This window comes from Cherax quadricarinatus, unplaced genomic scaffold (genome assembly GCF_038502225.1).
Source record: "Cherax quadricarinatus isolate ZL_2023a unplaced genomic scaffold, ASM3850222v1 Contig912, whole genome shotgun sequence".
Lineage (NCBI taxonomy): Eukaryota > Metazoa > Arthropoda > Malacostraca > Decapoda > Parastacidae > Cherax > Cherax quadricarinatus.
Window position 1 is genome coordinate 32260 of NW_027195938.1, and position 14853 is coordinate 47112.

The following is a 14853-nucleotide window of genomic DNA, read 5'->3' on the forward strand; positions in this document are numbered from 1 at the left end:
CTGATTGAAAACTTATGGAATTATGCTCCCATGAAGTTAGCGATCTCGGTGATATATACGCATCGGCGATTTTGCCGTCTTTGAGCCCTATTTTCAGCCAATTTCATTGTTCCAGTTGACAAACTCACAGCTATTTCTTTAGAACTCCATTTTTTCTATCAACTGAATACAGTGGAACCCCACCATTTGGCGGCCGCGACTTTCGTGAAATCCGACTTTTGGCAAGTTTTTTCGGCAAAATTTTGCTTCGTGGTTCGTGATTGGACTCATGATTCGGCGATCTTCTGGTACGCGTCTGCCCATCAGCGTGCACAAAAGCCAGTCTCCCGCACTATTCACACTCGGTGTGCCATTGTTTACCAGCATGTGACCATCACCCCAAGAGTTCATACAACACATTTCATAATAATTCATTTTTTTTGTGCTTGCAACTGCTAAATAAGCCACCATGGGTCCAAAGAAAGCTCCTAGTGCCAGCCCTTTGGTAAAGAAGGTGAGAAACACGATAGAATTCAATAAAAAAATTCATACAAAAGCACTAAAGTAGAAGAGGAAGAGAGAGGGGAGAATGTGCCTTCTGCAGTGATTCAGTGATTCTACAATAAGTATGATACTAAAGCAGCAGGTATTGATAAAGGTTATAGCTCCAGCCAGCGATCAAGTGTAGAATTAACAGTGTAGCAAGTAAGTTAAGCGAGTAAGTGATAGGCAAACAACATGAGAGTAACTCTACAATGTTGTTGGATGTGTACAGGACCGCTGAACATACACAGCTCTGCTATCTTCCACCACCCTAAACCTGTGCCAACATCTCCTTCATCAAACTAACTAATTAAACTAACATCTCCTCCAAGATAAGTGTAAATATAAAAGTGTAAGTATAAAAGTAAATATAAGTGTAAATATAAAAGGACACAAATGGAAATATGTCACTTTTGAATTTTTTGGGTTATCCTGGGTACTTTACACATATGCCGCTATGTATGATAATCTATGTATGTAACTGTATTTGTGTATGCCTGAATAAACTTACTTATTTATAAAGTAAAATGTAAATATTTCTTATTTATAAACTAAAATGTAAATATTCTTATTTATAAATTACATACATTAACCCTTTGAGGGTCGACAGGCCCTCTCCGAAACCCGTTCTCAGGGTCGGCCAAATTTAAAAAAAAAAAAAAATATTTTCTCTTATGAAAAGATAGAGAATCTTTTCCCGATCATAAAGACACCAAAAGTTTGAAATTTGATAGAAAACTTACGGAATTATGCTCTCGCAAAGATAGCGGTCTCGGCGATGTTTGAGCATCGGCGATTTTGCCCACTTTGAGCCCCATTTTCGGCCAATTTCACTGTACTAGTCGACAAAAAACATGAATATTTCGATAGAACTCCATTTTTTCTATCGAATGGGTGCAAGAAACCACTCATTTATGAAATTCTACTATCCAGTACAGTGGTCAGAATTTAGCAATTTTGCCAATTTCACACAAATTTCAAAAGATGCCAATTTCCGAATAGGGTCCAGAATAAACAAGAAAGACATTCCTGGCACTAAAATGACATTTCCTCTAGTCATTAGTCATGTCTCAAGGCCCCTCTTATATTCTTTTGCTTTCCACTTTGAATTTTTATTTTCACAAAAAATATAAGATTTACTGTTATGCAGACTACTGCATTAGTGTAAAAAATGGTATAAATATTATTGGTGCACTTGTGAAAGAATATTAGACTCACCAGTTGACGTGTATTGCACGCTTGGCACGATTTGTTTACTTTTGAAGTTTGGTAAAAATCGAACATTTCTGCTACTTTGAGCTCAATTTCAAGGCACCTTTCTTTGTAAAACCAGTCAAAATCATCTCAATTTCTGTAGTATGTCTTCCATTCTATAAAATGAGACCAAGAAAACTAGAATACAACAATAAATACCATACGAAAATACACTGCAAAGTCGCTGATTTATTCAAAAGAAATGGTCAAAGTTTTTTTTTTCTCATTATGCACTGTGTGCTGCAGGATTTTTTTTAGACTGTGCACACTGACCACATAGACCCATTCTTTCATATGAAGGCCTACCAGCTTTCTCCCACTAGATTTGAGGCCGCTAGAATTTATGAGTACTAGTACGTCAAAAACCCCTACGCGTAAGACGTACTAGTACGACGAAAACCCTCAAAGGGTTAATTGTGATGGTGGTGGTGGCCAAAGTCTCCACTGCCACCAACACGGCTTCTCTCAGTGGCGGCCCTTAAACCCAACAACACTTACACCATTTACTCCTCACATACATTATGGCATATTTTATTCTTTCTAGAGTAGTATATATCATGTTTCTATGTTATTAACCCTTTCAGGGTCCAGAGGCCAAATTTCAAAGTGTGCACCAGGTCCAAGAATTTTCAAAAATAATTTTGTTATTTTTTCTTATGAAATGGTAGAGAATCTTTTTCTGAAGGTAATAAAACAAAAAGTACGAAATTTGATGGAAAACTGACGAAATTATGCTCTTGCGAATTTTGATGTGTCAGCGATATTTATGAATCAGCGATTTTGCCGACTTTGACTCCAATTTTAGGCCAATTACATTATTCCAATCAACCAAATTCTTAGCTATTTCACTAGTATTACTTCTATTCTATCGACTGAGCACAGTAAATCGCCAAGTCAACTGTTTCAACTACAAAATAAAGTGATCGGAAATTGGTAATTTGGCCAATTTAACATAAAGTTCAAAATATTCCAAATTCAAAACAGAGTCCAGAATAAAAAATGTAGGTATTCCTGGCACTAAACTAACATTTCCTCTGTTAATTAGTTATGTTTTGAGGCTTTACAAATGAATTCCATTTTGATTTTTTATTCACATAATAAATTTTTATTCAAACAATAAAATAGAAGATTTACTGTTATGCAATATTGTAATAATTGTATAAATATCATCACCACATTTGTGAATGTATATTAGACCCACCAGCTGACATGTATTAAACGTGTGAAGTCGTTTGTTTACTCTTGAACATGGGCAAAAATTTAACATTTCTGCTACTTTGAGCTCAGTTTCAAGACATTTCCAGTGCTAAAATTAATTAAAATCATCTCTATTTCTGTAATATGTCTTCCATTCTATCAAATGAGACCAAGAAATTGCAAATACAACTATAAAAAAACATACGAAAAACACTGCAAAGTCGCTGTTTTAATCGAAAATAACGGTCTCAGTTTTTTTTCTCTCATTAGGCACTGTGTGCTGCAGGATTTGTTTTATGTGGTGCACACATACCACATAGATGTATTCTCTCATATCTAGGCCCAAATTTACCACTCACAGCTTATCAGAGTGAGCTGAGCTCATGGCATAGATCTGTGGTTTGGACCCTCAACGTAAAGCCGTAGATCTACGGCACAGACCCTGAAAGGGTTAATATTGTTTATAATGTCATATTAGATGAATTGTGATTGATAAATAAGCCGTAGAGATGATATTAGCATCATATTAGAGCATAATAACCTCGCCTTCCTCTTGCCTCCTACCTACCTCCTACACCAACAACAATCAATAAAGGTTAAGTGTGATGTTAAATGTTCATTTATCCATTTTGTTAGTGCTTTATATTTATTTGTCATTGTTTTCTGTATGTAAATCTACATTAAATCCTTAAAAAAATTATTTTTTGTTAATACTTTTGGCTGTCTGAAACGGATTAATTGGGTTTCCATTATTTCTTATGTGAAAAATAATTCGCCAATCGTGAATTTCGCCAATTGGCAGACTCTATGGAACGGATTAATTACAAAACTCTGGGGTCCACTGTACAAGAAACCGCCCATTTACTAATTTCAACTACCCAATAAAGTGGTCAGAAATTGGCAATTTGGCCAATTTCACAAATAAAAAAAAGGTGCCAATTTCAAAATAGGGTCCAGAATAAACAATGCAGACATTCTTGGCACTAAAATAACACATCCTCTGTTCATTAGCCACGTCTCTAGGCCCCTCTTATATTACTCTTGCTTTCCACTTCGATTTTTTTTTTCACACAAAAAAGAGAAGATTTACTGGTATGCAGATTACTGCATTATTGTAAAAATGATATAAATAATATTAGTGCACTAGTGAAAGAATATCAGACTCCCCAGTTGACATGTATTGGAGATGTGGTGTGATTTGCTTACTCTTGAACACTGGTAAAAATTGAACATTTCCGCTAATTTGAGCTCAATTTCAAAGTCGTTTTCATCGTGATACTAATCAAAATCATCTCTATTTCTGTAATACATTTTCCATTCTATCAAATAAGACCAAGAAAACGAGAATACACCCATAAATTCTATACGAATATACACCTCAAATTCGGCATTTTAATCCAAAAACACGGTTGGAGTTTTTTTTTCTAATTATGCACTGCGTGCTGCAGGATTTTTTTTTATACAGTGCACACTGACCACACAGAACCATTCTCTCACATGTGGACCTACCAGATTTCTCCTGTTTGATTTGAAGCCGCTAGAATTAGTGAGTATATATACATCCTAAACACTGGCTTGTAAGATGTATATATATTGCCGAAACAGTCAAAGGGTTAATCTCACTCCAAAACTTTTTCTTATTTTCAACAAAATTTGTTGATAACATCTCACCCACTCTCATTTTCTCTATTTTTACATTGCTTCATCACTCTCTTAACCTCTCTGTTTCTCTCCTTATACTCTTCCCTCCTTGCATCACTTCTACTTTGTAAAAACCTCTCATATGCTAACTTTTTCTCCCTTACTACTCTCTTTACATCATCATTCCACCAATCGCCCTTCTTCACTCCCGCACTCACTTTCCTGTAACCACAAACTTCTGCCGAACACACTAACACTACATTTTTAAACCTACCCCATACATCTTCGACCCCATCTATCCTCCAATAGTAGTTTATATCTTACCCTAACTGTCTCCTCTTTTAGTTTATAAACCTTCACCTCTCTCTTACTTGATGCTTCTATTTTCCTTGTATCCCATCTATCTTTTACTCTCACTGTAGCTACAACTAAAAAGTGATCCAATATATCTGTGGCCCCTCTATAAACATGTACATCCTGAAGTCTACTCAACAGTCTTTTATCTACCAATACATAGCCTAACAAAGTACTGTCATTATGCCCTACATCATATCTTGTATACTTATTTATCCTCTTTTTCTTAAAATATGTATGAATTATAACTAAACCCCTTCCTATACAAAGTTCAATCAAAGGGATCCCATTATCATTTACACCTGGCACCCCAAATTTACCTACCACACCCTCTCTAAATGTTTCTCCTACTTTAGCATATAGGTCCCCTACCACAATTACTCACTCACTTGGTTCAAAGGTTCCTATACATTCGCTTAACATCTCTCAAAATCTCTCTCTCTCCTCTACACTCCTCTCTTCTCTTGGTGCATACACGCTTATTATGACCCACTTTTCACATACAACCCTTATTTAAATCCACATAATCCTTGAGTTTATACATTTATATTCCCTCTTCTCCCTCCATAATTGATCCTCACTTACCAACATACTCATTTACCAACAACTCAGAGTTACAATGGGCTCTCTGATGAATTGTTGTTGTATACCGTACAAGAACATGGGTCATGAAAGGGAAAGGCAGCCCCTCACCAGCGTCAAGGTACCTTGAAACCAGTGAGGGGCTCTTGATCTAAGGAATTGGATCTGTACTCCAGTTCATTAAATTAATAACAATAATAATAATAATTTAGGTAGTAGGTTGGTAGACAGCAACCACCCAGGGAGGTACTACCGTCCTGCCAAGTGAGTGTAAAACGAAAGCCTGTAATTGTTTTACATGATGGTAGGATTGCTGGTGTCCATTTTTCTGTCTCACAAACACGCAAGGTTTCAGGCACGTCTTGCTACTTCTACTTACACTTAGGTCACACTACACACACATGTACAAGCATATATATACACACCTCTCTGGATTTTCTTCTATTTTCTTACTAGTTCTTGTTCTTGTTTATTTCCTCTTACCTCCATGGGGAAGTGGAACAGAATTCTTCCTCCGTAAGCCATGCGTGTTGTAAGAGGCGACTGAAATGCCAGGAGCAAGGGGCTAGTAACCCCTTCTCCTGTATATATTACTAAATGTAAAAGGAGAAGCTTTTGTTTTTCCTTTCGGGCCACCCCGCCTCGGTGGGATACGGCCGGTGTGTTGAAAGACAGAAAGAAATAATAATAATAATTTAGGTAGTAGGTTGGTAGACAGCAACCACCCAGGGAGGTACTACCGTCCTGCCAAGTGAGTGTAAAACGAAAGCCTGTAATTGTTTTACATGATGGTAGGATTACTGGTGTCTTTTTTTTTTTTTTTTTTTTTTTTTTTTTTTTTTTTTTTTTTTTTATCACACCGGCCGATTCCCACCAAGGCAGGGTGGCCCGAAAAAGAAAAACTTTCACCATCATTCACTCCATCACTGTCTTGCCAGAAGGGTGCTTTACACTACAGTTTTTAAACTGCAACATTAACACCCCTCCTTCAGAGTGCAGGCACTGTACTTCCCATCTCCAGGACTCAAGTCCGGCCTGCCGGTTTCCCTGAATCCCTTCATAAATGTTACTTTGCTCACACTCCAACAGCACGTCAAGTATTAAAAACCATTTGTCTCCATTCACTCCTATCAAACACGCTCACGCATGCCTGCTGGAAGTCTTTTGTCTGTCTCATAAATATGCAAGATTACAGGTACGTCTTGCTACTTCTACTTACACTTAGGTCACACTACACATACGTGTACAAGCATATATATACACACCCCTCTGGGTTTTCTTCTATTTTCTTTCTAATTCTTGTTCTTGTTTATTTCCTCTTATCTCCATGGGGAAGTGGAACAGCATTCTTCCTCTGTAAGCCATGCATGTTGTAAGAGGCTACTAAATTGCCGGGAGCAAGGGGCTAGTAACCCCTTCTCCTGTATATATTACTAAATTTAAAAGGAGAAACTTTCGTTTTTTCTTTTGGGCCACCCTGCCTCGGTGGGATGCAGCTGGTACGTTGAAAGAAGAAAGAATAATAATAATAATAATAATAATAATAATAATAATAATAATAATAATAATAGTAATAATAATAATAATAATAATAATAATAATAATAATAATAATAATGAGAGATTCAGGATGCCGCCCACTCAGTGCACTGTTTACCTCACTGTGGAAGTATTTTTGTCATGCTCTGCTTACATTTTTACAGTTATTTTGCCAAATTTCTTTTTTCTAAACATGGGTCCTAAGAAGTTAAGTGCAAAGGACAGTGCTAAGAAGGAAAACAGGATGATGTCCATGGAATTACAGCATGAAATCATAGATAAACAAGTAAGGTGTGCAGTTGTGGGTTGAGGGGAAAGTGAGGGAAGCTCACTTGTAACTCGGATGTTGGCTCATAACTCAGAGCAAAAAAATTGACAGAGTGACGGATCATATCCTGAAAAACTCGTATGTCGGGACACTCGTAAGTCAAGGTTCCACTGTACTGACTCTCTTCCCTCCATGCGTCTATGTGACCAGTTAGTGGTCCAATTCAGAACTAAATGTCATCATAAGTTACTTTCTCATATGAGTGCATTATTTGTATATTGTTCCAGTCCCAATATTATGCATTTTTATTCTTCACCACAATGAAAATGGATAGGTCCTGGACAAAGCCTGAACCATACAAACTTGTGATTATGCAGAGCTGGTCAAATTTATTGAGCATATGACCAGGCCAGACAGATGCTGATACTGCAGATATGGTCCATTTGTGGGCTATTTAATTGGACATCCCATTAAACTTTTACTGTATAATTATCATCATCATTTTAACTTAAAGTGTTGAACTCATAAAAATTCTTACTAGACCAGAAAAAGATTAAAAAAACTAATAATAAATACAAACATTTACCATTAATGCCACATTTACTTACCTATCAACATTGAGACAATTTAAGAGGGTCTCCTTGACAGCAGTAAAATATTCAGTTTTATTAGCAGCATACACAAGAACATTGGGAGGCTTCTCTGTGGCACTGTCAAGATTCTTCCTGCAAGGTCCCTCCTCCTCCACCCTCATGAGCGGTGCTCCTGGCGTAGCCTCGCTTGACGGAGACCCACCTGCCATTATCATCATTCTAAATATGTTAATCATATGAATATAAGATCAGCGATGTCCTGCTACTTCATTAGTCATTACCAAATCCACCAACAAAATTCTCTGGAAATATATGAAGTCCAAAGCCACTATTTAACAAGTGCCAACACTTGTCAACTGATTATATGAATAAGGGAAATTCTTATATAAGAAAACCAATAAGATGGAATGCCACATTAATTGTATCGAAGAGTATTCTAATGCTAGTCAAAGATCATTCTAATGTTGGACAAAGATCATTCTAATATTGGAGAAAGATCATTCTAATGTTTGTCAAAAACAAGGAGCATTCTAATGCTGGTCAAAAAACATTCTAAAACTTGTCAAAGAGCATTCTAATGTTGATCAAAGAGCATTCTAATGTTGATCAAAGAGCATTCTAATGTTGATTAAAGAGCATTCTAATGTTGATCTAAAAACACTCTAATATTGGTCAGAGAGTATTCCTATGCTAAGGAAAGAGAATTCTAATGTTGATCAAATAATGCTAAATGTTAGCACAATATACTAGTACATTATAGTACAGTACAGAACATTACAGTACAGTATAGCACATTATAGTACAGTACACTACAGCTCAGTACATTATACTACAATACACTATGGTATACTATACTACAATATAGTATATTATAGTGCACTACAGTACAATACAGTGCAACACAGTATAGTACAATATTGTACAGCACAGAATACATTATAGTACAGAACACAATACATTATAGTGAAGTACATTATATTACATCACAGCACAGTGCACTACAAAACATTAGAATACAGTATGGCACACTACAGTACACTGTGGAACAATATGGACCAGTACATTATAAGTACAGTACAGTAAGGTACACTGTAGTATAGTACAGTATACTACAGCACAGTAAGGTACAGTACAGTAAGGCACAGTACAGTATGGTACAGTACAGTAAGGTACAGTACAGTATGGTACAGTAAGGTACAGTACAGTATGGTACAGTAAGGTACAGTACAGTATGGTACAGCACAGTATGGTACAGTACAGTATGGTACAGTACAGTATGGTACAGTACAGTAAGGTACAGTACAGTATGGTACAGTAAGGTACAGTACAGTATGGTACAGTACAGTATGGTACAGTACAGTATGGTACAGTACAGTAAGGTAAAGTACAGTAAGGAACAGTACAGTAAGGTACAGTACAGTATGGTAGAGTACAGTAAGGTACAGTACAGTAAGGTACAGTACAGTATGGTACAGTACAGTAAGGTACAGTACAGTATGGTACAGTACAGTAAGGTAAAGTACAGTAAGGAACAGTACAGTATGGTACAGTACAGTAAGATACAGTACAGTATGGTACAGTACAGTAACAGTACAGTATGGTACAGTACAGTAAGGAACAGTACAGTAAGGTACAGTACAGTAAGATACAGTACAGTATGGTACAGTAAGGTACAGTACAGTATGGTACAGTACAGTAAGGAACAGTACAGTAAGGTACAGTACAGTATGGTACAGTACAGTAAGGTACAGTACAGTATGGTACAGTACAGTAAAGTACAGTATGGTACAGTACAGTAAAGTACAGTATGGTACAATACAGTATGGTACAGTACAGTATGGTACAGAACAGTATGGTACAGTACAGTATGGTACAGTACAGTATGGTACAGTAAGGTACAGTACAGTACGGTACAGTACAGTATGGTACAGTACAGTATGGTACAGTACAGTATGGTACAGTACAGTATGGTACAGTACAGTATGGTACAGTACAGTATGGTACAGTAAGGTACAGTACAGTATGGTACAGTACAGTATGGTACAGTACAGTATGGTACAGTACAGTAAGGAACAGTACAGTAAGGTACAGTACAGTAAGATACAGTACAGTATGGTACAGTACAGTATGGTACAGTACAGTATGGTACAGTACAGTATGGTACAGTACAGTATGGTACAGTACAGTATGGTACAGTAGAGTATGGTACAGTACAGTATGGTACAGTACAGTATGGTACAGTACAGTATGGTACAGTACAGTATGGTACAGTAAGATACAGTACAGTATGGTACAGTACAGTATGGTACAGTACAGTATGGTACAGTACAGTATGGTACAGTACAGTAAGGAACAGTACAGTAAGGTACAGTACAGTAAGATACAGTACAGTATGGTACAGTAAGGTACAGTACAGTAAGATACAGTACAGTATGGTACAGTACAGTATGGTACAGTACAGTATGGTACAGTACAGTATGGTACAGTAAGGTACAGTACAGTATGGTACAGTACAGTATGGTACAGTACAGTATGGTACTGTCAGCATAGTTGCTGATCCCTGTATTCCCAGTATTATATAGCATAGCATATTAGTATCATCCCTGTGCTTTAGACACGAGATCCCTCGTAGGCCTTTGGCTTTGTGTGACGTCATAGGGATACACATGGGCAGTGATCCCCCTGTCCCGTCCTCACTCGGCGGCAGACCATACAGGCGTAGACAGGCAAGGCAGCTGGGGCTCCATCCCTCATCTCAGTCTGACAATACACCTACCATCCTACAAGTGTGTCTGCCTTATCCTACGATATCTCCATTCAAGAACCCTTACGATAAATGGTGACAGCGGTGAGCCTGTAATTCTGACGATTACAGCGATTTCTGGAGATAAAATTGTCGACCAGCAAGACGGCCATTTCGTGTTACCAGTAGGCCTACCGAGGTTCACCCCATCCAGCTACCTCAAGCCAGCTACTCTACCAGCTTCTACATTATTCACTGGTCAGTCTCTTTGTATTAGTGTTTCCTGCTTTTTTGCATTACTCCCGAGGGGTTGACCCGAGTTTGCAAAATAAGCCAGTTTCCAGTCTGTGGTGGGGGAGTCAGAACAACCGAGTCCAGTCCAGCCTAGCCTACTCCATCCAATTATTTTGCCTGCCAAGCCAGCTTCCACCCCTGCTGTGCTCATCGTGTGAAGTTATCAAGCCATTCTGTGTGAAGGGTTAAGATAAGCCAGCTAGCAACTAACCCAGGTGTCTTACCCCAGTACTCAAGCAAGCCACATGACTAGCCTTCATCGCTTGTGATTCAAGTTCCAAGCATTCTGAGTGCTCCTTGTCATCCTTGTGGTGTTGTAGTATTTCGTGGGTTTCTTCTAAGCCAGCCGGCTTAGAATTATCTTCGCAGCAGTGTGGGTTTTCTCAGTGAGGCTTACGACGTTCAACCCATAAGCCCAGCCACTCACGATCACGTGTGTCGCACCATTGCCGGTCTCAGACGCCTCGCTCAGCCATTACCCACAAACCCAACTACAGTCGGCCATTACAACTCACCTACCTCATCAGTGTTTTGGTGCACTGCTAAGGGTTGTAGCACCATATTTTAAGGACCACATAGGGGGTCAAGAGCTAGAGAGTGGCGCGCCATCTTTAAAAGCCTCCTGTGTGTTGTCTCTCGCCGATTTAAGCGCAATTCTACGATCATCTGTGCAGAGGACAGCAGCAAGACGATATAAACAATCCATCAATCTCATTTTTTTTTCAAGTGTTACAGCTATAATATTTTTTTTAGAGACATTTGCGAGTGTTGAGACATTTCTTTTGTGTTCCCAGTGAATTTTTCTCTTAGTGACATTCAGTGACTCTTGATCAGACTCAGTGTTTATCATGTACTGATTGCATTCATTTCTTTTAATCTCCTTAATTCAGTGTTAATTTTCGTGCATTATTTTATATCTGTTGTGTTGTGTATCTTTTTATACACTTGAAGTAAGTACTGAGTGTTTTTCCTTTGTTGTGTGTGCAACATATGAGCAATATAGAACTTGTGTTTAAACTTCAGAATTCCAGTGAATTAATTCAGTAATTTTTCACCTCATATTCTGCATCACAACTCAGTGTTGTCTGTTATTTTTTTTTTTTCTTCCCAGCATTTGTGTAATTCTATTTTTGTTCCCTGTGTGTTGAACATTCTTGTGTTCATATTCCTTTATTCAGCCAGTGTTTAATTTGTCTTATTTCCACAGACAATAGTGCCATTTTTAAAGTACCAGCAAGAACTCACTTTTACAAAATTTTTCACACTTCAAGTTTCATTGCAAGAAAATTCTAGTACTGTGTTTATGTTGATGTGTTGTGTCCTGCATCTCTGTAAGTGTTGTATTCCTTTTTGTTGTGTGTTTTTTTTGCACCTATTATTTTTTTTCATATTTTATTGAACAAATTCACTCTTAGTGCAATTTTTAAGTTCTCCTTTTAAAGTAAATTGTTCTTTTGCTTGTTGTTTAAGTGCAGTTAAGAGTTAAAGTGTTCATTCCTTGATATATTTCTTTTCTTGTGTGTTATAATTGTTATTATTGCACATTGACTCATTTTGCAATAATTCTTGTGCAAATATTGTGTTGCTATTAAAGTTTTCTTGCAGTAAAATTTTATGCAGTGTTGTGCAATACAGTTTATTACAGTGCAGTTTCTTATGCTCTGCTCTGTGCATAGTATTTTATTCTGTCTGTCATTTTATTTTATTTTTCAGTGAATTGTGTGTTTGTTTTAAATTTTGCACAAGTTTATTGAGTCCATTTTATTATTTTATTGTGTATTTTCCTTGTTGCATTGAAAGTAAAGACAACTCACTGTGCCATTTATTCAATTTAAAGTAAAAGTTGAGCATATTAGATTTGAGCAAAGTACAAGTTCTCTTGATTTTCAGTGTTTGTTAAGTTGCATATTATTCTTGTGTGAGTTCTTTGCTTACTGTGTAACTTGTCAATTTTTAATTACTTATGCAGAATAGTTAAGCATTTTTTTCCATTTAAGCTTACTGTGTCATTCTCTCCATTTTTCTTGACTTATGCCCTTCAGTATTTTCACTGAGAAGATGTCCCAGTCACTTTTGAACGTTCACTTAGTGTATCATTCCAGTCAAAGTCAATATGAATCAGTCCACAGTACCAACATTCCCTTACTGACTGAAAGACAATATCTAGCCCTTGAGCAATGTGTTTGTTCTCACAGCTTGTATCTGAGATTTGTTAAAGTGCTGCTAAATGTGAAGTTCAGATTAAGTTCCTATAGATCCACGAATTACTTATTAACGTAGCCGAGCAGTCAGGCACTAGTAATTCTGTCACTCCCATCTGTGTTCCACCTATACCTTCAGACTTGCAGGATAGTGTTCCGTTGCCTCAAGTGTCCAGGGACACTCAGACTGCCTTGAGTGCATAGCCTATCCCTGCAATGACTGCTAGTTCGAGTAGTAGTTTCTCCACAGGGGATGCCTTGTCAGAAAACGATTACTTGCAACTAGTAATGCCATCTCTTGTTGATGTGACATGCTGTCTGCAGAAAGACGTCTCTGTTACAGCTAGTGTTCTCACTAGAGTGTCTGTTGTTGTTCCTAATGTTCCAGATGGTGATCCCATCCTAGTTGACAGTAATCAGTGCATTGTAAGAAGTTAGTTCTCGAGTAACTTTCACATGTTAACGTTTGTAAGTGTAGTTTCTTTATAGCTGATACCTCGTGTCACTGTGTGCGACTCAGATTGAATATCAGCATTGTTCACCGTGTTCATTTCTTTTCTCCTGTGTTTGCAGTTTGAGATAGTAGATTCGTTCTCCCTTGCTCATATTGCGTGTTATAGCGTTAATTTTTTTCAACCGGGGGGAGTCATCCACTCCACCGAGTTTGTTCATTCCTCCAGTAAGGAAGAACTGTTACCTTTATTCCAGAACAAACAGCCTACTGGAAGGTTAGCCAGATGGACCTTGACTATCCAAGAGTTCAATCCCACTTTTGAAAATTTACCTGGCAAGTCAAATGTAGTCGCAGATGCTTTATCGCGACACGTTAGTGTAGTTACTGCAGATCCTCCATTTGCTGTCGAGGATGTCAAAAATGCCCAAAGAATAGATCCCTTGTTTTCTGGTGTGATTCGATTCCTGCTCCAGGAAGAGCTTATTCTTACTGTGAAGCCACCAGTACCCATTAGTGACTTAGTAATGAGCCAAGAATTACTGTATCGAATAGTCGAGTTGAGTACTCCTAGCAGATGAGTTAGTAATTCCACAGTCACTAGTGATTGTAGTTGTATCTTTTGTAGATATTCCTTCAGATCTCTCTCAGTCAAGACATGTGTTAGCCATTGCAGAGGAATTCAATCCTCCCAGAGATGATAACCATTCTGCATACGTAAACCTCACCCTCGCAGAATTGGGTTTATGTGTAAACAGTCTGTATAATTAGATGTCCGAGATGAATGAAATTGTCAACTGTGTGTTTATTATTAGCTGATCAGTTTGTCAGAAATTTACGTGTTCACGTTCCCTCCGTATTCTGAGAATTAACAGTCTAGATTTGAGTGCACCGAATCTGCCTTTCTGTTAAACACTTCTTTGTATATATTTATTCTTCCTCAGAATCCGTAGAGTGCATGAATACAGATCGATCGATCAATTCCATCCATATTGTATAATGATTTGTTCTTATAGTTTGTAATGATTACGTTAACACCCATTACGTCAGAATCATGTTGTACCATCCATTAGTTCTAAGTTATATATGAATTTCTTATTGTATAGAATCAGCCCAGATCCGCCTGCCTGTTCAGCCTATAGTATAGTAGTGTATGTCGGGACGACATACGTAACATGACCGAGCTGTCAGCATAGTTGCTGATCCCTGTATTCC

At 37.7% G+C, this 14853-nt stretch overlaps 1 protein-coding gene across 1 annotated transcript in view; it reads right to left on the reverse strand.

Moving 5' to 3' along the window:
* Positions 1-14853, reverse strand: part of LOC128687537 (uncharacterized) — a gene marked incomplete at its 5' end in the record, with an annotated part of 116058 nt that overhangs the window by 27625 nt on the left and 73580 nt on the right. Inside the window, 1 exon segment of the mRNA XM_070080753.1 lies at positions 7965-8151. Within this exon segment, the coding sequence (XP_069936854.1) occupies positions 7965-8151 (187 nt within the window).